The following is a 24,712-nucleotide window of genomic DNA, read 5'->3' on the forward strand; positions in this document are numbered from 1 at the left end:
TATTGTACTTCACAATTATGAGAATAAAAATGCCTCTTTTCACATTTTTTTTTATTTCTTGAAAATTGTTCAAAGTAAAATACAAATTTCATACAAGAACATGAGTTCAAGAGATTGAGAGGCGACATGGAGGAATATACCTTTCACTCTTATTAGTTTGGATATTAACACTTTGTAACCTTTAATATTATGTGCATAACGCACAACCTCGACGGATCTAAAATAAAAAACTTTATAAAAACCCTACGAGAGATAGATAAGTATAAATCTAACTTTCTTCCATGTGTTTTATTTTTCCCTTCAAAGGACGGTGTATGTAGTTGCCAACCAACTGTAGAAACAAAATATTTTCCCAGCCCAATATGGCGAAGCTACAACAGTGAGCCCGTTTTAAGTATGGGCCGAGTGGAATCCTATTGGCCCAAATCATCCAAACTTGCATGTAGCGTATAATTATTTAAAATTTTACTTTTTGTTGAGTACCGCATAATTTTGAAGTAATTAGACTGGCGTCTGCGGTAGTTGGAGAGTTAAATTTAGACCTTAAAGGTAAAAAAGATTTGTTAATTTGCCAAGGAATTAACCTATCTTTGATATAAAGTTCGTAATATCACCGAGATTAGAGGTTTAATTCTTACTTACTTCGACCTATGTGTTTAACTCCATGGAACCAATAATATAATCTTCGTACTTCGTTATTTGAATATAGAAGATAAAAAAAGTTAAAAACATATAGTAATTCGAAAGCAAAAATGAGTATCGTTCACTGATAATAATTAACATTTACTACCTCTATTGAGATTAGTAGTTCAAATAATTTCTACCTCATTTTCGTTAATGTAATAAGAAAGATGCTAGTTTATCATACATTCCTATTTACTTTTAATTTTTACCAATCTACATCACAATACATAAGCTAGCTTAAGAAAACATTCACATTTGTAAGTGTCTCTAATTGTATAAGAGACGATATAAAACACTGACTGATTATTTATTGTTTATGTGAGAGTAACATAAGCTTTTTTTAATAAGAAGTTAAGGAGGTTTTAATCAAAGACCTCATGATTGCTAACATACAGTCTATATGTCATTAAGCGATTAATAATCGACATATTAGATGTCATATGAGTTATATATGCTCACTTTTTTCAGTCTATCCTCACTAGTTAGATATGAAAGCAAGAAACAATAGTCTTAACTATACAAATATGTAATTATATGCATGTGTTTGAGATGCACACAGTTCATAAGGGATTTATGTGGTCCAAATGAGAAAAGTCAAGACCTCGAATTTTGGGTCAACCAGTGGAGCTCTTGGAGTTTCATCAAAGAAGAAAATTAAACAAAGTATTACATTAATTATGCTCAAGTTCAATTTGTAGGTCATTTTCACTCTCTAGAGTTAGAAAATTTGTAGTGAAATTTATCAAACATTTGTACCTGATTTAGTCATTTCCAAGGATACAAAACACAAAGGTGGACGACTTGTCATGGGGCCATGGGTGGGCTAACAAGAAATAAACAAACAATCAATGATAATTCAATTACTACATGTTATTCATCGTTAAATTCGAACACGTTTTGAATAAAAACTATAGTATATTTTCAATATCATGGTAATATACATATATATATATATATATATATATATATACACTAACACATACGCAAAGACTATCAAACATTAGAAAGTACATTTGAAAATAAGTTTTTAGTGCGACAAACAAAATAAATGGAATAAAATCGTACAAAAAAAATAAATTTTGAAATCGCTTTAGAACATGCTTGATAATGAAAACTAGACTTTTTTCCACTATAAAAAAGTCAACATCTTCCATTAGATGCATTTCATGCCCTTTTTTTTCCTTGTCCCCATTTGTGTTTTATTTTAGATGGCAATTTTGTTTGACTTTGTTGGAAAATAACAGCTCGTGCATGTTATCGACTATTTCTTCGGTATGTGCAATAATCTTCTCTCATTCAATCATACATATATAGATTGAATGTATGCATTAATTTCTAAATATAATAACTATTTAGTTTTGATTTTTTATTTTTATTTGATATTGTCGTAAAAATTTAATATAAGTTTCGAAAGCTAAAAAAATAATTTAAACAAAAAATTGAAAAGTTTTGACTAACAACTTAAATAAAATAAATGTAAAACTCAAAATAACCGAATAGAACAATCACGATTTTAATCACTGTTAAATCATCGTCAACTGTAATTTTTGTCAAGCTATAGAAACATTTGTAATTCCTTAACTTCCATAGTAATCATTTTATCTCTCTATATATTAAATTATAAATCCACACAAACTTTTAATTTGCCACAATTTAGAATACATCTTACTGGGGAGCACAAGAAACCCACACACGTTCTTCGTCGTCGCATGCTTCTTGTGAAATTGTCCGTTGGACTGTTTTTTCTTTTGTCTTCCAAGTTGACTTGTAAGAGATTTCCTCGCACTAGTTTAGTACACAAAATATAATTTAGTTAAACACTCACAAATAAAGTCAAAATTCCAGAGATTATTTACGACACGTGGTGTATAAGAATTTTAACCTAACACATTTAGTTTAAAAGTTCCAAAATTTTTGGAAGGCTCAAAAGACAACTAGTTCTAAGTAATCTCAATTAGGCAGCATAAGTGAAGGGCAATGTCTTTTAGGTGGGAGAAAGAGCCAAATCAATTGCAATAATATCCCAAACTCAACCTACCAAGTTGTGTTTGATTTAAAAATTTCCTTAAATTGCATGAGGCACAGCCGCAATAAGTGCTTTAGAAGGATTAATTTGTTAACAAATTAATGAAGACAGTGACAAGGTAGAGAGAGATTTAATTAGCAGATAGCTGACCTAATTAATTAAGCCATGCATATGACTTTTCAACTATTGTCCAACAAATAATGTAACCTAATAACGTCCCAACCAACATGCGTCATATGGGTTTGAGTCATTTTCAACATTAAATTATAAATTTATAATTTCTTTAAGGAAAAATGGCAAAGTACGAGAATGTTAATTTGTCTATAAAAGATGTATAGGTTAATTAATCATCAATGAATTATTTTTGCATCGAACGATAAAAAAAACGTATAGAATTGAAAATTTTCAATCACGTAATAAGTTGTACTCCTATTCAATTCGTGTTTAAACCTAGTATTATTTATTAATAGGATACTAATATCAAATAGATAGAGAATGTTGGGTGTCTTGCAAGGATGGTTTAGATTTAGGTCTTAATATATGCACTCAAGTGTTTGGGTTGTGATTTTGATGTCTAACTAATTATTTTTTAAATGAAAATTCCCTTTTAGCTCTAAGAGTTCCTAAACATTAAAAACATTGATGTATAAGAAAATATTAAAAAGGAAAATTTTAAGGCAATGTCTATTAATACATATTACAAACATTATAATGAAAATAATTATGCAAAATTCAATAGCGTCGAAAAATATGGAAAAATTAATTTTTTTTTATAAATATGCAAAATTTAATAGTATTAATTATTTAAGTTTAATAAAGATTTTATCTTGTGAGAAGTAATGTATTACATAAAATTACAATTTATGAAATCGACAAGTCCAACGACATGTGAATTTGCAATTTTTCATGTTATTAATATCATGTTACCCACTTCAAATATATTCCAAAGAGCAAAGATTTGGAATTACACACCACCTAATTAATTAGGACAATCTTTTGTATTTTGGCAGAATTACAAAAAGATTGAATTATTTAATATTTAATGAAGCCACTAATATAAATATAAAATAGTTCCAAAAATAGAAGATAGGTGAAGAAGTTGATCAACAAAGATCTTGCCCAACAAAGAAAAAAATTGCATACCTAATCAAAATGATAATGATAAAAGCTTTGAAGGCAATCAAAATATTGGAGTTGAAGTGCAAGCCAAATTGGAAAGACCTTCTTCTCCTATCAAACTTGCTGGATTCCATTATAATTAATATGCCATCTGGGTCATGTTTTACATGTTTTTTAACATTTTATTTTATTTCGTAAGTATAAGATTTGATTCGTAGTGAACAGATTAAAATTTGAAATTTTAAACTACAAATTTCTTGGTATTGAACATACACTACTATTAATTAAGCTTTGTTCTTTATAACGATTGGAACATTTTCTAATATATATTATTCACCATCTTTCTTATTTTACACATGCTTCTTAAGAGAATTTCAAAAAGTCTAAGAAAAACATAAATATTCAAAAGGAATATTTGAGTTTTTTTTTCAATTGAATTAAATGACTCGAGATTTGGAACAAACACAAAGGTTGAAAAACTAAAAGGATTATCGTAAACTTCCTTTATGTACAGAACTACAGAATCACAACTTAGTTAGTTCTTAGTTTTAAAAATGGTGTCCTCTTTTTTTATTTTAGTTTTTCTAAATATTCCTTTATGATCATCCTTATCTCAAATATATAATTTAAAATCATTTTATTTTATTCATACTTCAATATTTGATTTTATTCCTTAGCTTTATAAATACTTTTCTCTAAGTGCTTTATATATTCTTATAACTTACTTTGTGCAAAATTTTGACCTATGTCTAAGGAAAAAAAAACTCTCTAAAAAAATATAGAAATAAACGTTACAAAACATTTAAACGGGAAATAGTTAATTTTAGCATATTATCGAAGGATAAATTTAATGTTAAAAATATCCTCTTTAAAAAATGTAGTGTGGTGTTTGATCAAAGTATCATTAAACAAAACCTTATTTTATTCCTTGTATAAAAAGGGGGCATTTTTTGTATGGTGTGACAGTATTCTCTAATGTCGACCTTATATTAAAATTTAACTTTAAATGTGGTAGCATTTTGAAATACCGAAAGTGGTGGGGTCCAATAAAATACGAAACACCAAAAATGCCAAGTTGCACGCTGAGTCAACGTACGACTCCACCTCCCCACCCACTTTCTACCACTTCATTTAAATTCCTTTTTGTTTACACACATCTACGTGGCAACTTTCCCTTACTTGACTTCTCAAACTGTTTTATTGCAATCTCTCTTCTCCCTGCCTGACACGTGGCAATCACGATTAAGTGCTCCTTTTCCATTTTTATCCGCTGTATTTAGTGGAAAACCTGAAAATCCACCACGATTTTCACATCAACACAAATCCTATAATCAAACAATAAATAACCTCATTGATTTGCCTTATTAATTTTAAATCATTTCTCCACTATCTCTTTTTAATATATACACGTTTTGTATTTCTCCACTATCGATATGTGAATATTACAAGGCAACTTAAATTTTAAATTATGGCCATTTATTTAGAAGTAAATGCTTTTTCAAATTTCAAATTTCGAAATTTATATTACAAGTAAGGTTTAAGCTCTTGGGCTTCTAGGTGAGGTGACCAGTAGAGTCTAAAACTACTTTGAAAGATTCAAGATATCAAATATTTGATTGAATTATATAAATACTTAAAGTCTTCGACCCTTTATAATTATGTTATTTTATTTGTACATATATATTTTTAAAATTCAATGAAGATTCCATCTTTTGAGTTTTTTTATCACAAAAAATCAAATGTGGTTTACTTCAACAATTTATTTATTTTTCAATATATCCTTAGCCATATCTTCAAATCTGGTCCGTTGAAATATAGAAAAAGAAATTTGAAAAATGAAAAATAACGCACTTTCCGTTAATTATAAAAATTAAACTACGGAGGTCATACGGTGTCGTTTCTTTCTAGATGTTCTAATTAACGATGACCAAGGCCACTATAAATACAAACCAAAGTTCTCAAATTCAAAAACTTCACTTCTTCTCAAACAATAATATCCCTAAATCGAAATTGTTTATTTAACCTTTCCCATTTCCGGTTTTCTTCAAGCATGAGTCAATCCACTCCGGAACGCGGCGGCTCCACTTCCATCTCCGGCGGTGGCTCTGTCCTAGCAACGCCAAGGCGAGCGGCGGCGACTTTGCTCGTCTCTTTATCGACTCTGGTGGCGCTCTGTGCGAAACAAGCAAACCGAGCATCAAAAAAGCTTCAAATCAAACTGAAATCGAAGCAATTGCCGCGATTAGAGCTACGATCACCGCAGCTCCGCCCGAAGCGGTTTCTGAAGAACATAAGTAACACGGCGATCACGTTAATTCACAAGAAGAAGAACAAGCGCGGCGGCGGCGGCGATGCGGAGGAGGAGTGGGGAGATGGCGGAGTATGGCAGAAGGCGATCTTGATGGGGGATAAGTGTGAGCCGTTGGATTTCTCGGGCGTAATTTATTACGATAGTAACGGGAAACAGCTGAACGAAGTCCCGTTACGGTCGCCACGTGCCAGCCCGTTGCCCGCCTTTCTTGCAACCAGTCACCGCCAGGTATACTGAGTTGAATGGAGCTTTAGTACCTCTAAACGTCACGCGCGGGTGATGTCAGGTAGGTCACCTAAGCATGTGAATGGATGAGAATTGGTGCCGTTTTTCCAAATTTCTCCTTTGTATAGTTTATATATATAGAGTGAAAGTAATTTTGTTGAGTGCATGTAAAATATTCTATATGTTTCATTCCATGATCTACTTCATCTAGCCATGCCCATCCCAGCATATATTGGATAAATTTACTCCATAGTTCCATCTCTCACCTCCGTTCGCTTCTTAAATTACTAAAATGTTTTGATCATAACAAAAATGAAATTTGTGTATGGTAAACAATGAGTAATTATTAACTCAAGAAGTATTTAATTACGAAATGAATTCTCTTGATGTCTACATCTGAATAAATAATTCAAATTTCAAAACATTGGGTTACCATAAATTGGGCCATTGATATGATCTTTTAGAAATTATATGGTTCACCCACTTGGTATGAGATCAGCTCATAATAATTCCAAGCAGACTTTTGGTTTGTTTATTTATAGAAAAGAAAAACAATTACAGAAAGACTTGGATACTACTAATTAATGATAATATAAATAATCAACTTATTTAAAATAATGACATCGTTGAACCTTCTGAAATGATGATAATTTAATATCTCATTTTAATTCATAAACTTAGTTGGTCGGTAGTCTTTTTAAACTTTTATTTTTTATCCATAAACGATTGAAATATTTGTTTTAACATCCATAAGTTTTAAAAACAATCCTTAGATTCTTGTTGCACTACGTGCCGTAAATAATCTACATTATCTAGTCATTATCACTAGTTAATTTCACATTGTTATGACACGACAATATTCAAGTGGATCAAAATAGATATTTTTTAATTAAATGGCTAAAATATACATTTAAAAGTTTGAAGCTAATTAAAACGAAATTAAAAGCTCAAAAATCATTGACCAACATAGAATAAAGGTTTTAGGAGATCAATTGAAGCTACCAAAAATCGTAGTCCACTTGTTTTGGATGAATATTTAAACAAGTGATTAAAAAATTAGAGATAACTTAAGAAAGAAAGGAAAGTAACGGTTAAACTGTTTGAAGCACAAGCAATGCTATCGTTTAGGTTATTTATTTTATCTTTTGTTTTGAATAGTTAAACTTCTCCTTTACAATCCTACCTGTTCTTTTTGAAAACTAAAGCAAAAGTTACCAAATGTTAGGATTTTGTTTTAGAATATATAATGACTCTGCTAAATATATATATATATATATATATATATATATATATATATATATATATATATATTCTTAAAAAGAGAAAAAAATGAAGAAGAAGAAGAGGAAACTCGAATTAATTGATATACAAAACATATAAATTGTTGACTAGCGAACGAACTTAACCTTGACTATTTGATACTAGGGTTCTCAAATTATCGATTAATCAAGAAACTTAAGTTAATGGATGAAACTAAATTTAACATGTATCTTATAATTCAACATTCGTTCTTACTCGTAGGCTTGAATTTGAAACACACCAAGAGGAAATGAAAATAAAAGAGAGCAAACAATATTGGAAGAATAATATGTTTAGGCTCTTTCAATAGGCCCGGGTTCACATCCTATACTATAGATTTCCCACGAGCTCAACTACATTTCAAACCTACATTAACAACCTTTGTTATATTAAATAAAAAGTCTCGAGAGTGCAAAGAGGTCAGGGTAAAAAGTAATTGTACAGCAACACAGAAAGAAAAACTGCAAAACTTATATATATATATCAGATAAAATGGATTACAATTGTAGTGCACTTCTTTTTCATCTACTCTGGATGTGTGGTGTACAAGGGCATACGTTGTTGTTGACAATGACAAAAAAAAAAAAAAAACTCCATTATTGGCAAGGTCTAAAAAGAAGTGTGGGAAAGAGATAGAACAGAAAAGAGCATTAGTGGAATGAATGAAGCTAAGGTTGAGATAAATAAAGAAGGTCTGGGTCTGAGTCTGGTTGTTTGTCACAAAGTCCATCTTCTCGTTGATTTCCTCGATCTCCAAATAATAGCATAAGGGTCGGGGCAAATTCTGTATGGAATTTTCTGCATAGGAGTTTCAGGAGCTCTGCAATATATATATGTGTGTGTGTATAGTTATATAATAATATATCACGTTCAAATTCAAATAAAGAATAAGAAATATTTCCAGTAATATAATGGTATTTAAATTCAGTGATTAGCTTAATGAGCTTACTGTAATTTGGTAATCTCGATCTGTGAAAATTCCATATTGGTTGAGACGTTCGTAGTTGCAGCTATAACTTCCACATTCTTGGTCTTTTGTGATTCTTGATCCGCTGTGTTCGTTGCTTGCTTGATTGCCAGAACTTTGCAATTGAAAATTCTGGTTAAATCTTCTTCCTCCATAGCCATCCTATTAACAAACAAAATTCTAGTTATTGTTATTTTTTCCTTTTTGATTTAGAAAATGGAGAGAAAAAACAATCTCCCGAAAATGAAATCGCTTAAACTTTTGGATCAATGGCTAATGTAATATAAAGGGTCAATCATTAGTTTAAACTTTTGAGCGATTTAACTATCTTTTTTTTATAAAATAACTTAATCTATTCAGTCATTTATGTCCAGAGCAAATACAAATCTCATGTAATTTTTGACCAATACTTTATTAACTAATATTAGGTACAGTATAACGTTCACATCTCCTAAAACGAAAGGAAAGAAACATAAATATATTTTTTTTCTCTAGAAGGTGTCTTATTAGGTAAAATTTCACCTAATAGTTAACCACTCAATTTATGCAAGAAAAATAATTGAGTGCATTATATGTTGCACCCATTTTCTTTTTGCTTACACATTTATACAATACATTATTGTGTATTGATTTTTTTATTTTTAATTTCTTTTGACATCATATTGAAATGAACTTAAAAAAGAACATGGACATATGGATAGAGTTAAGGCTAAAACAACACCTAACATTAGTTTCATGAACCATATTCTCACACAAAAGACATACCCATATGATTCACAATCCCAAGTTAAGGAAAGGAAAATTCTCTCCCACCACACCAAGTCATATCAGAAGATGACATATTTTGGGTGGATGATAAGAAAGAGTGACACTGACTGTTGTTAAATGGGTCCCATCCAACTATCACAAAAAAAATTTGGTACTTATGGTTTTGGCTTATAATAAAGATTTGTAGGTAAGAGGCATTTTTGTAATGAAAAGCACAAAATCCCAATTAGACAATGATCATGATAATAGCATAACAAAACAAAGAGTCAAAGATTAAAAAATTCTAAACCGATTGAAGCACTCTCTTAACCTAACACAGTTGACCAATTTCTTGAGCAATTTCCCAGGAAGTTTCTCTTTTCCATCCTCTGTTCTTAACTTCTAAACATGGGGAAGAGAAAATCTCTCTGGCTCTGATCCATTCAGTACAAAAAGTTGTAAACAGACAGGACAGGACCCCATTCATTAATGGCAGATCAGGACCATAAATTTCATAATAGTTAATGAAGATTCCCAGAGTGCTAATGAAAAAAATAATCCATCAACACAGTGAACTAATTGATTAATTTTGAAAAAACTTACTTGTATAGAAAGCTATGGCTATGGAGTCCAACTACAAGCACAGAAGCTCCAATTTCTCTAACAATGGCCGCGGTCTTTCTACCTTCTTGATCGCCTTCCGTCACAATGATTTCTACCTTTGTCTGTAACATAATCCTATAAAATGATTATCGTTACTCAAATCATCAGTATAACAAAAGGAATGAAGAAACAAGAAAAATTTGTAATTGGAAAACTTACATTAGGGAAAGTGTTACAGAGGTCTCTGAAAGTTAGGGCTAATTGATAGCCATTCAATCGGCGATTACGAACTTTGGAGCTACTTTTGGATCTTGTAGAAGGAAATACATGAAGAAGAGTAATCAAATCGCCATAGCGCATTAGGTTATTAAGCGCCCATTTCAACGCTGTTCTTGCTACTTCAACGTCCTCAACAATCACCACGATTTTCCTCAAATCCATCTCTCTTTTCAACAAGAAACTCGCGATTCTTCGCGTAGCTATCTCTGTTAATCGAATCTCGCCATAGATGTATCGACAGAGACAAAGACACACACACACACACAGAGAGAGAGAGAGAGAGAGAGAGAGAGAGAGAGAGGATTATGAAATGCAATTAATTGAGACACCCGAATGAAAATAGATGGGAGGAAATTCTGCAGTGATTTGACTGGGATTTTGCTGTCTCTGAAATATGAATTTCTCTTCTCTCTGCTCTGTTTTCGTGGGCCTCTGGATATGGTGTGTAATGATAATACTGTGTTTCGTTTCGCTCCAAAATTTTTGTGATCAAATCTCTGGCGAGTCCGCCATTGAAGAGACAAAAGTAAAAGCTTGTTTAATGTGTCGATGGATAATTTGGAATTTGATACGCTCTGTTTTAAAGAAAGCCATAGAAGCTGACTTTATATTTGGAAAGAGATTGAAAGAGAGTGACAAGCAAAGCATTAATAATCTCCTAAGTAAATTATTGTTATCTTTTCTTTTTATTTTCCATTGAAGCATTTTCTTATCTTACTTTCTCTTTTTTGCTTTCATGTTTCCATTTTTCAAGCCTCCATTTTCCCTTATTTTTTAACTCGCTTCTATTCACTTTCTTGGTGTTTATATAAATCCTTTACTTCACTCATCCATCATTATTTTTCTATCCTATCATCTACTATCTTGTTTTACCAATTTGATACGTTGATATAAATATTTATTAATAGTATGTTAGCTAGATCTACAAACAAACAAAAACATTAAAATTATAGTAGAGAAAAGTATTATATAATAACGGTGCTAGTAGAACTATAAAGTTCATATGGTCTCCAAGTTAATAATATGAATGTTCGAAGAGTAGACATTGTAACAGTATTTACACTCATAAACAGTAGACCCTACTTTATTTTAAAAGTAAGTTGACGTGACAGACAATAAATCAGAAGACATAATATACTATATATTTACTATTACACATTAAAGAAATTAGAAAATTAAGAAGAATTTATTATGATCCATGTATTCCAATTTGAAAATCACTTTTAATAGGTGATGATCTCACCTCTAAAACTCGATATCTACCACGTGTACGGTGGAAATAATTTTGAATAAATAAATAGATGATGATGCATAAATAATTCATACACCCTGCCCACATCTTTATTGTATTAAAATTATATTTTAGAAGGAAAACAGAGAATATGGGACGTGCGGTCACATAGTTTGTTTGTTTTTGTTTTGTTTTGGTTATTTATTCATTTAGTTCATAGTTTGTTTGCTTTTGTTTGTTTCATGTTTCTTTCATATTATTGTCATGAAGTTTAAGACAAAAACAATTTCATTAAAAGAAAAAGAAACTTTAAATTGTTTTTTGTTACATGTTTTGCTCCCATTCTTGTATGGATGGAAGTTGATACTTTGCTTTAAATAATATACTGCTTTTTTTTTTGTTTCTTTCTCCATTTGTTTTAGAATAATGGAGAAATTCGTATTTGGTGAAAAGATAGACAATACCTTATATCTACCAAATTAACTAACAAGTTTTAAATGTACACCGTTACATCATCATCTAATTTTGAAACACTGTGTGATTTTTAATGTTATGTGGGTGTTTGAGGCGCTGAGTTAGTTATTATAGTTATTGGATTGTAATAGTTAGTGCTTTAAAGTTGATACAATTTTAATCTTGGTTATAATAGTTTTTGTTTGAAGTGTAAATAAACAATTTCTATTTGGATAGAGAGCAACAAACACTATAGCAGTTGAGCCATGTTTCAGTCTTATATAGGGGTATGTCTGTTGACAATTGTATTCTCCATCAACCTCCAACACCTCACCAAGACCCGCCTAGCAGTTGAGCCATGTTGCGTGACATACATGCAAACGGTAGATTATGGATTTGAATCTAAAAGGATAAAAATTGAAACGATAGAGACTAAATACCGATCCACCGCTTTATATAAGATTCCATAACAACTAAACTATCATCGAAGGACCATGGTCCATTATTTATTGTACGTAATATATCTTTGTCTAGACTTGAATCGAATTGAGATTAGGTTATCCCTACGAACATCCATTTGTGTACTTTGATGGACTCTCCAAACAGATTTCATTGCAGACTTAAAGGCTTCAATATTGATCTAAAATAAAATAGCATGAAAAAAAAAAAAATTGAAAACACGAACCGATCCGAACCTCAACCCGCATCACCATCCAGACTACGGTTCGGGCGGGTTCGACTATCTGAAGGGTTCTAGCTTTCTAGGGTTTAAGCAATGCGCTAAATTTCTGAGTTTCTCTACAGATTGTCAATTACGAAGACGATGACCTCCACGGTAGCACTGTCAAGAAGGCTTTGCCGCTCTCTCCTATCGAATTCAAAAGCTTCTCATCATCACGACATCCTCCCCGTAACCTATTGTACTAATAACCTTTCCTTCCGCTCGGTATCAGATATCACTGAGTCCGGTATTGAATCGGACTTGTACTCGGAGTTGGACTCAAATTCGGTAACTAATCAACCTTCTTTCTCACCGTCCTCGTCCCAATCACCCACCCAATCGAGAAAGGTCTATGATCGACCTCTTGAAAATGGCCTCGATGCTGGCATTTTTAAGGTACGTTGGATGATGTATAGGTGCTTTGGGACTTTCGATTCTCGATGTTTTGTTGCTTATATTTTCATCTTATTGACATTTCGTGTTTGCTTGAAGGCTATATTGGTGGGTAAGGTGGGGCAAAGTCCATTGCAGAAACAGCTGAAGAGTGGAAGAACAGTGACGCTGTTATCAGTTGGGACAGGGGGTATTCGTAATAATCGGAGGCCCTTGGCTAACGAGGAACCCAGAGAGTATGCAAATCGGTGCGCAGTTCAATGGCATCGGGTTTCGATTTATCCTCAGAGACTGGGCAATATCGTCATGAAGCATGCTGTGCCTGGGTAAGCATTTCAGTCTTGATCATTTACCTGAGGTACATGGAGATAATATCATAGAAATTTGTTTGTATTCTTCCATCAGTTCTTAATAACGAGCTTATGTTTGATTAGTATAATGCTGGGAAGCTATATCGATTAATTTGAATTCCAAACTGTGCCCATTATTAACTTTGTAGCTACCGTTTTTTTCTGGTTCATGTTACCCCGTTGCCCACAAAAGACAATGTAGTAGTCTTAGTTTCCTCATTCTTTGTTGCAGCTTCATACTTACTGTGTAAATTTGTCCTTGTCAGTTCAATTATGTATTTGGAAGGAAACTTGGAGACCAAAATCTTCACCGATCAAGTCACTGGTCTTGTTCGACGTATTAGAGAAGTTGCGATTCGTGGCAATGGTACAACACTTACCCTTTCCTTCTTTAAAGCGGTCTTTTGTGGTTTTTCTAATCATATGTTCTTTCAAACGGTTTCTTCTACAAGAGAAAATGGTACAACACTTGTTATGTTTTAGCACCCTGCTTATGAATATAGAGTTCCTCATGTATTATGGCTACTTAATTAAACTACATACCATTTGTGTCATCTTTAATAAAAAAAAATCGGCAAGTTTTGTTCTGAACTGTGACGAAGGTACAGCCTCTTTATGATGTGAATGTTCTTTCTTGGACGTGATATGTATTTTAATAATAAAAAAAAAGCGAATTTATTTTCTTCTGTAGGCTGAAAAACCTATATGGATTCGGACTGACTGGTGTTTGAATTATAATGTTGGGTCCTTGGTTTTTCCATTTGTTTTTTCATGGTCTGATCCTTTGTGAATCGGAGGAATTATAAAGAATTTGATTGCTTTTGTGCTGACTTGACATTCATGCATGTTGAAACAAATGGCCCTAGGATCACCACATATGACCTCCGTTGATAAAGTTTGGTTGTTATGTAGGACGGCTTGTATTTTTGGGGAAGGAAGAAGGTAATGCTCAGGAGTCCACCTCATCAGAACTCAGAGGTGTTGGCTATTACTAAGAGATGTTTGCAGTTTTGTCATCTGAAGATTTGAATCGCCCACTTTTCGATGTAAATGCTGTTATTTCACTTCACAGAGTTGCAATAAGGCATTCTGAAATCTATTGCATGGCCTAGCGATGATTCACTTCCCCCCACCCTCTGTCAAGCGACAAATGTCTTTGATATTTATACGATTTAAATGAATTCGATTGAGAGAGAATTAAAATCAGCTTCCTCATTGCAACTTATTGTTTTTCAACTTGGTAGACGGCTTGCTGGTTCTTTTGAGATGTTTATTTGCAGGGGTCATGGGCATAGTTATGGTTAGACAGAGTAAATGCTGTCTTTTTGTGAAACAAGCATCGGTACTTTCAAAGCGCAAGACAAACTTTGATGGGTTGCTAGAGGCACATGTGTGAGCAATGGAGCCACATAATGTATGAGTATGAGTTGGTAGATTGAAGATTGAAATTCAAATGCCATAATTGGGAATGATTGAGTTTCGTACATTGTGATGCCACAGATTTTTCAATAATAGACGATGAATGAAATTGGGATTTTCTAGAAAATAGATACTAAAAATATGACAGAAGATTGTCTCTGGTTCGTAATGGTGCAGAAAGGGATAATAAGGTGACGGATAATCTACAAAAAGCAATGTGAAGGTGACTAAGATTATTGCTGGAGAGAAACTTGCTCTCATCAAACTGCTTCTTTTGGTGTAGAAAAATTGTTCAAATGTTTAGAAGAAAAGTTATGTATTTGAATGCCTTTTTCTGAAACTCAATTTATGTCTTAGTCCTTGTCACGTTGATTTTGAAAGTTAATTCATTTGCTAATTCAAAATGTGAAGAATTTCAATCTTCGTACATGATTTTGAAAGTTAAGTTTATAAATATTTTGTTAAAAGATCCGAACAAATTCTCAAAACTATTTAAAAAAAACAAATTTTACTGAAGTTATTAACAAATACAAGACCAACTAAAACAAAACAAAATAAAAACAAACAGATTAGAAACAAAAATATTATCAAATAATAAGAATACATAGTTTGACCCACATTACTCTGTTATGATTGGTGGGCAAATGCCACAAGAAAATCGCACTCTATCGTCTGTGGCCACCATTTTACACATTGCTTATCCACAAAATCTTCTTCCCCAAAACACATGAAATTCACAGTGAATGAAAATCAACAAACCCAAAAACAACAGGACATGTTGCGAACCCCCAAATTTCTTCATTCCCCAAACCTTTCTTCTCAAACCCAAACCCAAAACATCCCCACTTCCCCAAAATTTCCATTCATCAAACAATGTTGCAAAATCTCCCGCCGGAATCTCACCATTGGAACCAATTCCCTCTTACTTCTTCTCTTTAACTCTCAAATTCAAGACCCATTTTTCATGTCCTCCAAAGCAGAGGTTGAAGAAGAAGAATTACAGAGTCCTAAAAATGATGACTTTCTTTGCACTGGAAAGATCCCCACAAAACGTGCATTTCTTGATATCTCCATTGATGGAGTTCCTGCTGGTCGCATTATCGTTGGCCTTTATGGCAATGATTCCCCAGCAGGAGTTGCAAGGTTTAGCAATCTTGTAAGCGGAGCTGCTGGCATTTCTTATAGAAGAAAAGACTTTGTAAAGATCACTTCAAATTATGTTCAACATAGTGGAGTTAGATCTTATGGTGTGGATTTTGAGCTTGCAAAGAGGAATGGGAATGAATTAGTGTCTGAAACTCTTAAGGATGAATGGGAGAGAGCGAATGAGAAATGTTCTGGGACTAAGAATTTGGCTTCAACTGTGGGCATCATTGTGAGAGACCCTTTAAAACCACCTCCTAAGTTGAAGTTGGTAGCTAGGAAAGGGAAGCTGGAGGTTGATCAGGAACAGGTCGGCATCGAACCGAACGGGACGGAGTTCACGATATCGGTTAAAGATTCACCAGAGCTTGATGATTCAGCTTTAGTGATTGGAATTGTTTTGGATGGAATGGAAGTTGTGGAGAAGATTGCACAAGTGAAGACTGTTAAAGATAATACTACTTCTCCTTACTTCAGGTAAAGTTTTATGATCTTTTCTATGATAAAATTATGGTTTTGTTATGAAGGGTAATCTCATTTTCATGTTCTTGTCTGTTAATGGCTACCTATTATTTATGAAAAGAAATCAATTTCTTTCGATTTCATTCGACTCTCGATTTTTTTCTTTTTTTTGGCTCATTTACCTAATTTGAATAGATAATATTTTTGTTGAATTATTTAGCAATTTTATTTTATAATTTCATGAAAGCGTAAATAGAAAACCCTTTTCAACCACATTTGGAACAAACACTTTGAATTACTTTTTAAAGCTTAAGGTTTAGATTTCAACGCTATTCTTTCTAAGCTTACAAGTTTAGGATCAAAATTGATTTATTTTTTTCTATTATTTATCAATTTAGTCCGATGATGTCAATGAATTAGAGAAATTGACATAGAGGTTTGGATTTGATGAGCAGGGTGGCAAAGCTAATAGGTGATAAAAGAGCTGTTGTTGCAGAAAGAGGATTCAACCGTCCTTATTCTAAAGTGATTGTCACAAACTGTGGGTTGCTAGAGAAATGACTTCTTAATACTTGTACCGATTGAGTTATGCTTATGTTTATGTTGGCTACAATAACTTGATTGTGCTCACAGTTTTGTCATTTTTTTTTTCAATTGAATTGTTTAAATGTAACTATATTCACGATGAGGTATATTATATCATTTCAAAATTTTGAAATATTATAACATAAATATTCTTCTAAATCAAATTTATTGTATAATAAGATCTACGTAAGAATGTATTGTACTTCAACAAATTAGAATTTGTAGATTCAATCTCTCACCTTATAACTTTAAGGTTCTAAAACATGTGCATGTTAATTTGTCATTCCATTCTGCGTAACATGATCAATGAATTTTAGATCGTGAAATATGAAAATTAGGTAATGGTCAATGTAGACAAATTTATAATAGTGGCCACCGTCGTCATCTTAGTACAACAAAGACAGAAGTACGAAAACATGAGGTGTGCATGTTAATTACCATTTAGTTATACTCAGGTTGGTAACGCTCAAAATCATTACCTTACAAATTTATGACTATGTTTCGATAACTCTCTAAATTAATAGCCACGACCAAACTCGTCAATCTTAACCTCAAACTAAATTCCAAAAATTGCAAGCTACAAATAGAGACCGAGTCAAAATTACTGTACTATTACAAAACCCCATAATAACTAGTTTGAGAACAAATAGATACTAATACGGCCACAGATACATTCATTTGAGAATTTACTCAATAGGGAACGGCATGACATGAAAAATCCTTCTTCAAAGGGTGTGTATCTCATACCTTAGAAGAGGCAGAAACTCAACCCTGGAAGCTCTGTCAGGTTCACATGTGACCGATAGTGTCTAGTGCTTGGTTCTTTCGTTAGAAATTAGTCTGCTTTTCAATTTCTTTGCAGAAGACGTAAATAGATTTCGAACCGATGTAACGGGGTCATTGACCTGGAAAAGTAAACACAATTTTCAGTGGGAATTCACTTGAGAAAGAAAATCCCCTATGCGTGGCACGGGAGGGGAAAACTACAACAGGGGATTTAAGAGCAGGAGGTTGAAAATCCAAGAACAGAATATATGGATAAATCATATCCCATAGAATGAGAACTACTGATCCAATCATTATCAATGAATGCAAAGGATTAACTACTTGGGAACCAGTTTAATGAATTTGTTCCAACAAAACTTCAATCTATTCAAAATTAGGTTACCATTTCTCACGGCCAGAATGGTATTGCAAAAAACCAATATACTGTGCCATGCCACCACTATTCTAGCATTAAAATGGAGTGAATCTACATTACTTGACTATTGAACGTTCTTACGTACCTTAATGAGGGACGCTGATGGAGAGTTCTTAGGTGAATGTGGTGAAGAACTTTTTTCACGCTGTAGAGCAGTTAGGGTTTGTTTCCATCCAGGTGCGACATTTCCTGTGGCAATCCAAGGGCAAAAGTATCTGTGCTGCCTGATTGGATCGAACTCCAATGCACTACCCAATGATACACCCTTGGAATAATCCTCTGCAAGGAATAAGGTAAAATAATGAAATACGATTCATCATATAATTTAAATTTATCATTTAAAAATAATGAATTGGGAAGGATAGCAGAGAAGATACGAACTTGGCAGAAAAAAAAAAATACACATGCCGGGTTGATTCTTTTAATTGACTTGTTCTCTAGCCAGCTGCTAGAATAGTTTACGATACATTATAGAGAATTATTATTCAATTAATCTAACATTTGTGTAACAAATAAGCCAACTATCGTTCAGAAATCATAATATATTTGCTCACAGACAACTTACGACTCCATTTATTCCCACACAAATTTTCATGTAAACAATTGAACTTTAATAATTATTGCGCTTAGATCTACCAATACCGCTGAACTAAAGCATGAAGCCACTGAATATCTTAGGGGCTTTCTTACCTAAGGCTACGATAACTAGTGAATCTATAAATATGCTGCACCATTCATGGAAAGAGAAGGATTAACAGGGTTTGATAAATGGTACCTCCACCATGGGCAAGATGCATGCTGTTCACTGAGGTATGCACTTTGTCATTGGGGTCACCTCCTTCACGGGCCTGGTTTTCTGAAGTGGTGCGGTTATCAGAACGAAGTTTGTCTTTCATTGATTCTTCCATACCAGCAACATCGGTATTTGTATCATCTTCAAGGCGCGAAGATTTACATGGGGTCACCTGCGAGTCAGCCAAAGAAACCTCTTTGCTATTTGAATTATCATTTTCTGAAACCTGTTGGGAATCACATTGGTCAGAGACATCAGAAGGTAGCTCCTTTTCACTGCATTCACTACTTGTGATCATAACAGCATCTGTTGACATCAAAGGATTTTCGACTGGAGAAGCTAGGGGATAGAGATCTGCTACTTTATTACCAGAATCCGACTTTATTGAATTCTCAGCATTCTCCAACGCTTCAATTTTCTGTGCAGGAACACACTCTGTGCTCTTTACTTGAGTTTCTTCAGTTGAACCATTCAAACTAGATTGAGGTAAGGTTCCCTGATCAGTAACACTCGTACCTTCCAACAAAGAAGTCTGATCATCACCAGAAGTACCGCATCCAGGATCAATTGTTTGATTCTGTAACAATCTTCCGTCTTCTGGCTGATCTGTTTGTCCACTTGGGGTGGTATCTTCATTGCTTTTGCTGTTTTCTGACATTTTTCTATCCGAGGAATCAGCTTGGACCATTTCTTGGTCATTATACACCTGATCACTAAATTTTTCATCATTAAATAGCCTAGCCCTTAAACTTTGGCCAATTACAGGCAAAGTGATGGTGGCCTTGAAACTCTGTCGTGCAGGGGTAGGCCCCCCTGCAATTGTTGAAGTTAATTTTGATATTCCAACATTACCAATACCTGCATGATTGATGATACTTTTATTGCCTGAGTCATGAGTGCCTGACTCACTGTTTAACTCAGTGGGTCCAACCAATCTGATGATTTCCACAGGCCTAGGAATAGTATGGAAAGTCCATAATCCAACACTAGCTCCACAGAGCCGGCAATCTAAAACAACAGAATTAGGCTGAGATTGCAATTCACTTGAAAGCTCAGCAATTCTATTTCCATCTACATTTTCTTTGGTGGCAGTAGTGAAGAGACTGACTGTAGGATGTGAATCAAAAGTGGTGGATTTCTTGAGAGATTGATCTGACCCTCCTGACTTGCAATTAACTATATAGGGCAGTGAACGGGGTTCCCATCCAAACAAGCTAATTAGCTTTAGAGCCTGCAATATTTTAAATTTAGTTAATTATGCAAAGAGCCAGAAAGTGAACTTTTACTAAGAATTATGGGGGAAAATCTGATACATTTAAGGGAAATTGCAAGTACTTATACCATTTTATCACGAGTATAGATCCTAGATTTTAATAAAATACAAAGCCAACATCAGAAATATTGGCAAAGGTTAATAACATAAATGATAATGATAAACATCTCCTAAGAGGATTTGTAATTACGAATTGTAGAGATCGATGGAGCAAGAGAAAAACCTGATAATATACTTTAGGAGTATCTGAGTCATGTCCATCTCCAAGGTACTCCATTTCAGATTTGTCAAGAGACTCGTTGCCAAAATTCCCCAAGGTTAATTCTTCAATAAATTGCATGAGATGAGGACTGTTCATCCATTTGAGAAATGAAGACGAAATAACAGGGAGAGCTGAAAGATGTAGTAACATTGAATAACGCTCCCTAAATTTATTAACTAAAACTGGAGGAGGGGTAGGAGGAAAATCAGCCAATGCTTCATCACAGGCATTATCTATCCAGGGACATAGTAACTTGTGCCCATTGTCCAACTTTAAGCTAAATACCAATGCGGCCTTCTCAACTGAGAGAGAAAAACACAACAATTTATCTTTAGTGAAAAAAAATGGAAAGGAAGCAAACTGGGGTCAAAACGTGTCACATTCTTTCAGTACTACATGTACATAGTAGAGAGTCATACCTTGTTGCTGATTCCAGGAAGATGGGGTAGAGAAAAGAAGACGTGCTCCACACGATTCACAGGCAATAGTATCCGTATCTACATTGACCCAACCTCTTCTAGCACAATTTATAGCATTCACTACCTATGAAAGATTTAAAAGTTTCTAATATTACAATTAAAGAATAGCCAAACTGTACATATAGAACCCATATACTCTCCAAATTCATTGATATGGAAATACCGAATAACTAGGAAAATCAAATAAAAATCTAATGAAACAAATCACTACTCATAGAGAAACAGAGCAAGAATACAGAAACGCATCATAGAGATATTATACAGCATGAAAGACCGATCAAATATAGACATTAAAAAGAGAGAACTTGTAGGGAAAGAAACAGAACATTTATCCGGACAAAAAAAATGATGTTTGTGATAAAAGATACTACTAAAGATTTGGCATCCAGCGATTGTTTTATATGAAGGCAAAAAGTAGTGATAGGTTCTCTGAGAACTTTGTACAGAAGAATGTTGTAAACTATTAGGTGTGCAGGAGAATATGAGATAATAGAAAAATGAGAACACGGATGAAGTAAGATAGAGCAAATCATGTGAATAATTCAACCTAATGAAAAACATGTGAAATAACAGCCTTTGGCCAACAAAATACCGTTTCCAATTGCCAGAGAGAATGGTTGAGTTCTAAAATATTTTTATTTTGACCCTGCTTGCTCTAATATTTATTTCCTAGCCAGAGAATAAATGAATCCATTTCTGATAGTTAGATGATGCACTTAAATCACCAAACATGGTCATTGACAATGACTTGAATAGGCTTAATCTTTTAGAAAGAATCAAAAGACACTCTAAACCTGATCCTCTTTTCCCTTGCCCAAACAGACATTTCCTAAAATTGTACCATCACCACAACTTTAAACTGTGATCAAAGGGGAGAAGAGACAGTGCACTAAATCCAAAAAAGGTAATTCAGCTGAAAGCCAAAATATCAACAGAAAACAAAACTAAATAGCATATATTTCCAAGTAAAACCCTAGACAATGAACCGAGTAAAATATCCTCTAACCAATCGAATAAGCACAAACTCTACATAATTGAAAATTGAAATTACAAGAAATATTCATAAAATGTTTAAGAAGAAAGTGAAACATCTGGAACAAACCTTAGGTTTACCAAACCATGTCATTGACTTGAATGTGGCTAGTCTTTTCAAAAGATCTCCACGGTCCCAAGGCCTGCACAATGGAGCATCAGAGGATCCAACAGAAGCTGAAGAATGCTTCTGCAATGCCTCAATAACATCACTTTTTGACCTCAGCTCTCCCACTACCAAAGCAGACGAAGAATACGGCCGTTTTTTCCCTCTCGACAATTGTACTCCGGATGGACTAGCATTGAAACAAAAAATATTCATGTTAAACAATTTAAGAACATCACTCACGAGACGATGAACAATCACAAAGCTTTAGCTACCCTATTTACAAACGAAAAAAACACATAAACTAGCTAAAATTCAGCTCATACTTTCATGTTCTCAAAAACTAACACAAACGAAAAACACATTGAGCTAAGAAAAGCGAGAAAACCTGGAGGAGGAGGAGGCGGAAGATGCGGAATTTGAGTTAGGACTGGATTGTGCATTCTGAAAGAGCTTGTCCATGATGGAATGAAATCTCTTCTCTGAATCCTGCGACATGGGTTGATTCGCAAAATCAGAATCTCGAAGGAAAATTGGAAGTTTGTGTGCGGAAGAGAGACGAAACAGCAAATCGAGGGCTCCGGCGAAATTCTTTGGTGCCGCGTTTTCTTGTGTTTGTGTGTTGGGCGTCGAGGAGTGGAGGAAGTATCAATCGGTCTGTATCTCCGTCTCCGACTTGGCCCTGAGTTTAGAGATGAACGGCAATGGCACCATCTGTAATTTGCATCAACACCATTGATTTGATGATGGTGAATCGATGATGATCTTTAAGGTATGTTCTTATTGTTTCACAATATTTCTTTTTGAGATTTTTGAGTTTAAATACAATTCCAACCTCAAAATCAATTTGATTAATATGGAATTTACTATCTAACTTCAAACTTATTTTAATTCATTCATTCACATATTAAAAAAGAAAAAAAACTCAATTAAAAATTTAAAATATACTTAACTAAACCAATATTTGTTTTTTTTTTTTAATTTAAAAAAGAAAAAAGATCGATATAATTATATCGTGATTTTCTTTTCAAATATAAACTTTAATATAATATAATGATTAGGTGCGTTATAAGATGCGATTAGAATTTTCCTTTAGTATATATATGAGAAAAGAATTACTAAAATGAAAATTATATTATATAATATCGTAGAACTCCTATATAGTTGTTTTTTTAGATCCATAAACAGAATTTGATTACAAGAAGAGAAGATCATTATGAAAGGAAAAAGTTTTCAAAAGTTTAGTAAAAGTGTTAACATATAATACTTTTTCTATTACAATTTTAATGGCTTCTTGTTTCATTTTGGAGAAATTTGAAAGGCTACAAACACTTCTACTCTCTTTAGGGTTCTATGCTTTATTATACCTTAAATTGGTTTAAGAAAAAATAAGGGGAAAAAACCCATTTTTGAAAAAGAGAAAAAAAAAAAAAAAAAAACAGTTATAGCAATTCAAAAGGAATCCCATTCTTCACGCTGACCGCCAAAATCTCTTCACTTTCTCCACGTCTCTCTACTTCCAACAAACTCATTCCTTCTTCTTCTTTCTATTTAACCCTTTTCAATATTTCACTTCTCCAAAATCCTCCATTTTCACTATTTCATTTCTCATTTAACTCAAAACACCATGTCTTTTCTCCTCTGCTATTCACCCTTCAAACCTCTCCCACTTGCTTTCTTCTTCCTCATCCTCCTCTCCTTCCATTTCCTCCCAGCAATCAGCACTGATTTCCTTGTCGGCGACAGCGATGGCTGGTCAGTCCCTAAACCAAAAGAAGCTGACAAATACAACAAATGGGCTTCCCACAACAGATTCAATGTCGATGACACTGTCCGTAAGTACCCAAAAAGTTGCTTCTTTTTAGAAAATTTTGAACAAAAACTTGTTTTTTTTTTCTTTTTCCGATAACCATCTTAGAATTTTTGTTGATTCGATTGATGGTTGTGTTAGATTTCAAGTACGAGAAAGATTCAGTGATGATGGTGACGGAGGAAGAGTACAAACAATGCGTTTCACCAAAGCCTCTGTTTTATGAAAACAATGGAGATAGTGTGGTAAAGCTTGACAGAGCAGGATTGTTCTATTTCATTAGTGGAGTTTCAGGGCATTGTCAGAAAGGTCAAAGAATGATAATCAAAGTGTTGGAACCTATGAGTCCTCCACAGCCATCCACCGTTCCACCTGAAGAAAAAAATGGTGCTGCACATTCCAAATTAGTCTCTGTTTCATCTTCATTCTTGGGGATGTTCTTCATGTTGTTCATTGCTCTGTTTTTGTCCATTTGAAGTAGGGGTGTCTTAGGGAATTGGTTTGGTTTGTTCATTTATTAGGATTTCTGTTTTTGTTGTTAATTTTTATTTCTAGTATTATGAATGAATGGTTGGTTTTGTTTGGAGATGTTGGATGAGGTTGAATAATAACAAAATTACAAAAAGAAAAGTGGAATACGTTTGAAATTCTTCTACGTGAGGATTAAGGTGTTCTTGATTGACTACTGATAGTTCGAGGGTTTTGCAACTTTGAGTTTAGTTTTATTTTAAGGAACTAT

At 33.5% G+C, this 24,712-nt stretch overlaps 6 protein-coding genes across 6 annotated transcripts; 4 read left to right on the forward strand and 2 right to left on the reverse strand.

Moving 5' to 3' along the window:
- Nucleotides 1-5,788: 5,788 nt before the first annotated feature.
- On the forward strand, nucleotides 5,789-6,377 carry LOC103496246 (uncharacterized). The gene has a single exon (XM_008458064.3). It carries the CDS (start codon nucleotides 5,880-5,882, stop codon nucleotides 6,375-6,377), a length of 498 nt encoding a protein of 165 aa, XP_008456286.1. The 5' UTR covers nucleotides 5,789-5,879.
- A 1,738-nt stretch (nucleotides 6,378-8,115) lies between these two features.
- Nucleotides 8,116-10,850, reverse strand: LOC103496179 (uncharacterized). Its single transcript, XM_051080225.1, has 4 exons — nucleotides 10,201-10,850; nucleotides 9,982-10,103; nucleotides 8,614-8,793; nucleotides 8,116-8,484 (listed from the first exon to the last, which is right to left on the reverse strand). Exons 1-4 carry the CDS (start codon nucleotides 10,420-10,422, stop codon nucleotides 8,382-8,384), a joined length of 627 nt encoding a protein of 208 aa, XP_050936182.1. The 5' UTR covers nucleotides 10,423-10,850; the 3' UTR covers nucleotides 8,116-8,381.
- A 1,763-nt stretch (nucleotides 10,851-12,613) lies between these two features.
- Nucleotides 12,614-14,629, forward strand: LOC103495996 (single-stranded DNA-binding protein, mitochondrial). Its single transcript, XM_008457738.3, has 4 exons — nucleotides 12,614-13,061; nucleotides 13,158-13,384; nucleotides 13,675-13,775; nucleotides 14,321-14,629. The coding sequence occupies exons 1-4, from the start codon at nucleotides 12,768-12,770 to the stop codon at nucleotides 14,401-14,403; spliced, it is 705 nt and encodes a 234-aa protein (XP_008455960.1). The 5' UTR covers nucleotides 12,614-12,767; the 3' UTR covers nucleotides 14,404-14,629.
- A 742-nt stretch (nucleotides 14,630-15,371) lies between these two features.
- On the forward strand, nucleotides 15,372-17,181 carry LOC103495917 (peptidyl-prolyl cis-trans isomerase CYP26-2, chloroplastic). The gene is made up of 2 exons (XM_008457630.3): nucleotides 15,372-16,447; nucleotides 16,888-17,181. The coding sequence occupies exons 1-2, from the start codon at nucleotides 15,555-15,557 to the stop codon at nucleotides 16,991-16,993; spliced, it is 999 nt and encodes a 332-aa protein (XP_008455852.1). The 5' UTR covers nucleotides 15,372-15,554; the 3' UTR covers nucleotides 16,994-17,181.
- A 243-nt stretch (nucleotides 17,182-17,424) lies between these two features.
- LOC103495850 (uncharacterized) lies at nucleotides 17,425-22,999 on the reverse strand. The gene is made up of 7 exons (XM_008457553.3): nucleotides 22,552-22,999; nucleotides 22,128-22,353; nucleotides 20,966-21,089; nucleotides 20,508-20,848; nucleotides 18,994-20,242; nucleotides 18,304-18,497; nucleotides 17,425-17,922 (listed from the first exon to the last, which is right to left on the reverse strand). Exons 1-7 carry the CDS (start codon nucleotides 22,659-22,661, stop codon nucleotides 17,827-17,829), a joined length of 2,340 nt encoding a protein of 779 aa, XP_008455775.2. The 5' UTR covers nucleotides 22,662-22,999; the 3' UTR covers nucleotides 17,425-17,826.
- A 666-nt stretch (nucleotides 23,000-23,665) lies between these two features.
- Nucleotides 23,666-24,611, forward strand: LOC103495780 (mavicyanin-like). The gene is made up of 2 exons (XM_008457467.3): nucleotides 23,666-23,998; nucleotides 24,115-24,611. Exons 1-2 carry the CDS (start codon nucleotides 23,791-23,793, stop codon nucleotides 24,447-24,449), a joined length of 543 nt encoding a protein of 180 aa, XP_008455689.1. The 5' UTR covers nucleotides 23,666-23,790; the 3' UTR covers nucleotides 24,450-24,611.
- Nucleotides 24,612-24,712: the final 101 nt, after the last annotated feature.

This window comes from Cucumis melo, chromosome 12, assembly GCF_025177605.1.
Source record: "Cucumis melo cultivar AY chromosome 12, USDA_Cmelo_AY_1.0, whole genome shotgun sequence".
Classification (NCBI taxonomy): Eukaryota; Viridiplantae; Streptophyta; class Magnoliopsida; order Cucurbitales; family Cucurbitaceae; genus Cucumis; species Cucumis melo.